This window comes from Prosopis cineraria, unplaced genomic scaffold, assembly GCF_029017545.1.
Source record: "Prosopis cineraria cultivar Desert tree isolate PC_DT_omini unplaced genomic scaffold, ASM2901754v1 PC1374, whole genome shotgun sequence".
Lineage (NCBI taxonomy): Eukaryota > Viridiplantae > Streptophyta > Magnoliopsida > Fabales > Fabaceae > Prosopis > Prosopis cineraria.
Window position 1 is genome coordinate 11,104 of NW_026556699.1, and position 6,442 is coordinate 17,545.

Sequence of the window (6,442 nt, forward strand, 5' to 3'; positions counted from 1 at the left end):
CTATATATATATATATATATTATTTTTTTAAGAAGGATAGTCTTCCTCTATAATGTAAAGCTATCTGATTAATCAAATTTTGATGTTTATTTATCCCCAAAAAAAAATTATGTTTATTGTAAAACCATATTGGTGAAGAAATCAATTCTTCAATTTTTCGATCAAACTAATAAGATTTTCCTGTCTAGAACTTAGGCATCACAAGAAACGAACATTTGTGGAGCATGAAATAGATACAGGACCTCGTCTGATATTTTGGAAGCATTATGATATAAGAATAGGGGAAAAATGAGAATGAAATTAAGAAAATGAACGGAATTGATCTTTGAAGATAAATTTGGCATGTCAGAAAAAACCATCTTATTTAAACTCAACCTTGATTAGTTGGTAAGACCAGTAAACTGGCGAGCCAATCCCCCTTTTGTTCCGGTCAAAATTATGGATAGGATCAAATCGGGTTGAATTTTTATATTTCTTTTCCTATTGCTGAGTTCGAAACAATATATTTAAGTTAAAAAGGAAAAAAAAACAAGGAGAAAATAACAGTATCATAATTGTGCTTTAATAACTATATTTTGTTAAGATTAAGTGTGATTTATATATAAATGTTCCTTCTTTAAATATTACTCTTTTTAAGTTTTATATATGAACTTTTTTATACATTTTAATTTTAATTATGATTGGGGCTAAAACTTGGAGGTTCAATGCCGTATAATTTTCAGTTCCTTGAAAAGCAAAAGGGAATCTTAATATAATAGTTACCCCTGACCATCTCACAGAGAGACGTGGCTGACTGTTTGAAAATGACTTCTTCCCTACTTTATCCCTATTTTAAGAATTTAAAGAAACACTTAATCAGGCTTCAAATCTTTTCCTAGTAAATTATAGCGGGCGCAACAATGAAAACAATTAATTAATGAATCATCATGTGACTTGTATATGTAGAACCATCAATTCTTTTTAGGAAGTGCTCTACACAAGGGACCAAGGCGAAGGAAGTGCAAGTATTGGGTGGCACTAGAAGTTAGTGTTCGCTCATAAGGGGTAAAATAAACTAAACTCACGATACGTCCACGCAAGAGTGGGCAAAAACAGCTAAATATTTTGCACTAAAGTTAACCTCTCAATATGTGACGTGACTCAACAAACCAATTCTTGTTCAACGAATCCACTCTTAGCGTCACTCTTTTTCCTTCTCATTTCCAAAGCCAATCATAAACTCATTAGAATAAGAATAAGAATCTGAATAATCCCTGAACTCGGCTGCAATTCTCAAGCAAGTTCCAGGTTTAGATGCAGACAAATTTACCAATTTCAAGTCCTAGATAACATTTCATAAGAGGATAGTAACACTCTAATAAGGAAAATTTGGATTTTCCTTCACACTTACTTGTGCTGGGAGCACAAACGTGGACGCCCTAAGAGTCATACAACTTAACAGCCTCTGCTGTTCTCTTTTAGTCGCAAGAAATAAATGATGAGGGGAAGGGTGATGATGGTTCAGAATCCCCCAACTCTGCGTTACCTTCTGAAGATGGGATTAATGTTGGTTACGACATTTTAAATATCAAGACACTAAACTGGCACTTTCCCACTCAACAGTGTCAATGCTTCTAGCTGTGATCTTGTCTCACTTGGCTTCAGAAATGATTAAAATCCTAATGCATTCCTTATCGTTATCACGTTATGATAGCATACCTATTGACATGTAGCGTGTTCCAGACAGGACCAAGGGCTATAACTCCATTTTTGCTTAACACGTAATATGCTGCTTCGGTGGATGCATCATGTTTCATGCATCACCTGCTTCACAGTGACAGATGAGCAAGATGCAATGCAACATTGATTTATGGCGCAGATGATCACAGAAATCTAAAATAAGAATAAATAGCAGTTGCAACAATTCATATGCATAAGAAGCCTGTGCTTTTAATGGATGTGAAAAAGAAGGAAAGAAAATTAAGGGCTGTTTGTTTTCTGTTTTTAAAATCTGTTTCCATTTTTGAAAACAAATTTAAAAATCTGTTTGGATAATTGCTTTTTATTTAATTGTTTTCAAAACTTTTTTTATTTTTTGTTTTAAAAAACAAGAAAAATTTTTATTTTTCTTGTTTTTAACTGCCTATAACCATCACTATCAATCCATTTTTTAATTTTAAAACTATTTTCTAATTGATATAATCAAATGAATTTTCGTTTTATTTTGTTTTAAAAATAATTTTAAAAACTATATTACAAAACAGTTTTTAAAAATAAAAAATGAGAACAGAAATCAAACAGGCCCTACAAACCTTAGCTCATACTTAAACTAACATGAACTCCTATCCTGGTTGAAAATTGAAATAGAAATGTATCAAGCATATATTACAATGTGATGGAGCAGAGCATCAGTTCTTTGCTATCAGATTAATCAGAGGAGGATATGTTTGGATAGGGCCTTTGACATTCAAAAAGTCCTAGTAGCACATCATCTGATCTGAAAACAACTTGTGTTTGGGTATTTATTATGCGGATTTAAAAGTTCATTTTGCAAACACAGCCAAGGTTAGCTTTTTACTTATGAAATGTGGGTTAAAGCCAATTACGGTAGATTCCCACTTGTAGATTCAATTTACCGAACTGATTTAAGAAAAAATATATCCAAACATAAATGAACTTCTAACAAATAGACTTTCTGACAAATTAACTTTTAGCAAATGGACTTGCCAAACTAAAAACCAAACAAACACGAGAGAAACAGAAGAAATAGAAGCAGACAAAATCAACCAAAAAAGCAGACAACAGAAAATAGAAAGAGACAACATGATTGAGATGAAGAAAAAGAGATGTAGGTAAAAACAAAGAACAGACAGAGAAGCCGAGCACAAACCTGATGAGAATTGATAGGAGGAAGGCTGTGAACTGAGGGGCTGCGAAACTGGGTAAGTCTGACAACTCTGAGGTGGAAATGAGCTACTGAAGGAATGAATTTCATCAACTATTCACATGCCGAAATATGGGGCCCACAATGTGCACCACCAGTGGACACGCCCGGCATGGACTGTGGTCATGGAAGGCTTCATCATGAAGGGACTGCATCAACTCTTCGTCATCCTTCTTTTATCAGGCTGCCCCATGCGCAAGCCTAAGAAATCCACCTGGCTTGAACCTGGTGAGGCTGCATGAGCAGCTTTTGATGACACGGGTACACCAGTCTTGACACAGTCGTAATTTCTTGATTTAGAAAAAAGCCAAATCCTTGACTGGTGTTCTCTTGAAACATATAATAAAAAGTTATGGATCACAGACACTCAAAAGCTGCTAGTGAATGTGTCCTAAAAGCATGGAAGTATCAAACAGGATATAACACTTCAATCTTCATTGAAGTTCAAGCGTTTACTAGATCCTTTTTATCTCTAGAGACATGTTTTTCACTAGCAATAAATTGTGTGTACATTCCAGTAAATATCAAGAATAAATTCTCAGAAAAAGCAATCGCACTATCCATTGACATGAAATTATGAATTCAAGACCACAACACAAAAAAAAAAAGTTTTACATAACTCAGAGTTCAAGTTACAAGATTGATATCAAAGAATGTTACACCCAAAAAATAAAAATATACCCTCGTTCACCAACAATGAAAAGCCAATTAGCTATTACCTACGTGATGACAAATCAGTTGCACATATAAATTCCATTCTCAAATCTGTGTTTAACCTCATAAAAATCTGTCTTACCCTCAGAAGCAGGTCTTAGACAAACCCCAGATAATGACTGCATTCCTTCAACGGAAAATTTCACATAGCCAACCACCTCAATTTCTTCATCCTCTTCAGTTGAGTCTACTGGCATCCTTGCTCTCAACCGACCAGGAGTACCTTTGAGTGGAATCTCTTGCACATGCCATTTAACTTCTTTTTCAGACCTATTCAACACAGCCTTTGGTGAAACTTTCAACAATGTTGGGTCAACTGGTAATTTCAGAATGAATGTGACATCTCTCATGGGTGCGAGCAAATTAGGGTTTGAAGCATATTGTATCATCACAGAAAGTAAACTACCAGTATGGCGTTTTAAAAGTCGAACCCTCAAAGGCAATGGCGTCAACCTGGGCAGCAAACTGTACTTGATTATTGGAAGAGGCTCATCTGAGGCTGCAGTCCTCACATGAAACAAACCATTGCCAAGGGAGCTGACACGAGAATTTTGTATAACAAATCTTTTAACTGCACTTGTCCCCTCAACTCGAAATGAGAATTCAGTTTCCTTATCACCAGAAGTTTTAGGAGGCAAAGTTCTAAGGTATACAACACCCATTAATCCTACCCTTGCAAGTAATGACTCTCTGAACTCTGCACTAATCTGTTCAGAGATATACATCTCAGGACCCTTCATTTCCGTTTTCTTTACCAATAAATTTTCAAGATTGCCTGCTGCTCCACCTTCCGCTGGTGCTTTAACGGCAACATCTGGTCCGGTCTGTAACAATTCAAGTCCACCAAGCCCTTGGGGTTTTGGAGCCCTCTTCGTGCCAACGAACTCTGATGGATCAAGCCCACCTCCCCAAGCGTCGCTGAAGGATTCAAAAGCTTCTCCTAGAGTTGCTTGTTCATTGCTAAATTCGACCCCACCATAATTTCCTTCAAATCCCTCCACATTGATATGGGTAGACTGGGTCGCCTCTGGAGGAGGCAATGTCGTGACCTCAAGCCCCGCCAATGCTGTCGTCAAATCAGTAGCTGAAGGATCCTTAGTCTTCTTAAAGCCACCCACCAGCTCTGGGGGTTTATTGATCGCATCGCTTGCAGCAAATGGATCATTTTCCGTGGGCGATTCTTCTGGCTTCGTCTGCTGCTGCTCATCCTGCTGCTCACTTGCCACTGGAGCAAGGGTAGCAGCGACTTCATCTCCAGCTGCAAGTGTCTCAGGCGGTAACTCAAACCGAGCTTTGGAGAACGCATCAATGCCCGTTTGCTGCTCGATCGAATGCACCTCAGCAGCAGTCCAAGTATCAGCACCGCGGATCTTGTTCTCGGAGTCAATCGCCGAGTGAACCATCTTCGCAATGCTATCACCGTGCAACGACGCCAGCATTGCAGCAAGTCGGATGTTACTGACGCCCCTAAGAACAATATCCAAAGCCATGTAGACCTCCGCATACTTCTTACTAAGTTTTTCGGGAGTAACATCCACACCACGGCAAGCAGTAACGATGACACTAACAGCTTGGTTCACAATATTTATACACTCAAATACGTTTACTGTATTGTCGTGATCGGCAACAGTTACACCAAGCACATAAATTCCATTCACTAACCGATATACGACGCGGTAACGACTTTCTACGCCGACAATAACTTGACCACTGGAGGCAGCGAGCGGATCGTCACCGATGGACTCGGCGGCGTAGGCGTCATCACCGAAGGGTTGGGAATTCTTGTTAGAAGCCAAGGCGCGACGGGTTTGGCGGAAAGCAGAGAGGGCTCCAAGGGCTCGAGCAGGTGGGAACCACTCGCGGGTCTGGAGCAGGATGTCGGATCCGTTGGAAATTTGTAAAGAAAGGGCTAAACAAGACATGGCCGGCGACCAGATTCCGATCTACAAGGGCGAAAGATCCAGCTTGCGATGGATCAGAGTGAAAATCTGGATACTTTGTGCATGAAGAAATGGAAAATAATCCGGAGTTAGATCTCAGAGCAGAACACAATTGAAATCTTTAGAAAGCTATTAAACAGAAAACGGAATCTCCAAGCAGCAATTTCTTGGATTGAAAAATTGTGCAAGAGACGAGACGAGAGTTCGATTGGGGATTGGGTGAGAACGTCGAAGAAACCCGCCTAGAGACTCCCCTTTTTCTTTTTTTCTCCACATTTGCCTTTTCAGATTGGGCAGTGTAGTGTAGAGTTATTGTTCGTCAGTGCGGCCCAAAATATTTGGCCCAAAAGTATGCCTCAAGTATAATTTGGGTGCATTTGGCTTCTTCACTTTTTACATTTAAAAGATTACTTTTCACTTTGAAGAAGTTAAATATTATTTAAAAATTATTTATGATATAAAACTAACTTCTCAGATGTGCTTTTTAAATGGGTTGAAATGAAGAAATTTGAAAAGCTCATATGAGTAGCTTTTGAAAAATTAGTTGAAGGAAGATGCATTATTAATGATGCCTATTATTTTAAAATGACCATGATACCTCTTCCCTCATGTTTTTCTTTTCCTCTTGCTCGAGCTCATGTGCATGTTTTAGAACCCATCTTCGTTCTCTCTTCTCTGTGTGTTACTCGTCTCATCCTCCTTGCTTTGTCGTTAGTCCACCGTCTCTCCTCCATATCTTCAGTGACTCTCATCCTTCTCTCCTCCGTCTCTCCCCTGCCATCTAGTCACATATCTAACTTCATCCATTCTTCCTTCCCCGAGCTTGTGATCTCATTTCGTCGTCCTTCCCCGCCATTCTAATGGC

The 6,442-nt window shown here is 38.6% G+C and overlaps 1 protein-coding gene across 6 annotated transcripts; it reads right to left on the bottom strand.

Annotated features, from left to right (window-relative positions):
- Positions 1–1,238: 1,238 nt before the first annotated feature.
- LOC129299979 (uncharacterized) lies at positions 1,239–5,831 on the bottom strand. 6 transcript variants are annotated; one of them, XR_008590680.1, is made up of 3 exons: positions 3,720–5,831; positions 2,870–3,252; positions 1,239–1,803 (listed from the first exon to the last, which is right to left on the bottom strand). XR_008590680.1 is itself a non-coding variant. In XM_054938493.1 (2 exons), the coding sequence occupies exons 1-2, from the start codon at positions 5,557–5,559 to the stop codon at positions 3,078–3,080; spliced, it is 1,920 nt and encodes a 639-aa protein (XP_054794468.1). In that variant the 5' UTR covers positions 5,560–5,831; the 3' UTR covers positions 2,749–3,077. The 6 variants fall into 6 exon arrangements, 5 of the variants coding, with proteins under 5 accessions (XP_054794468.1, XP_054794467.1, XP_054794466.1 ...); XM_054938493.1 differs by lacking the exon at positions 1,239–1,803 and having other exon boundaries at positions 2,749–3,157; XM_054938492.1 differs by lacking the exon at positions 1,239–1,803 and having other exon boundaries at positions 2,749–3,194.
- Positions 5,832–6,442: the final 611 nt, after the last annotated feature.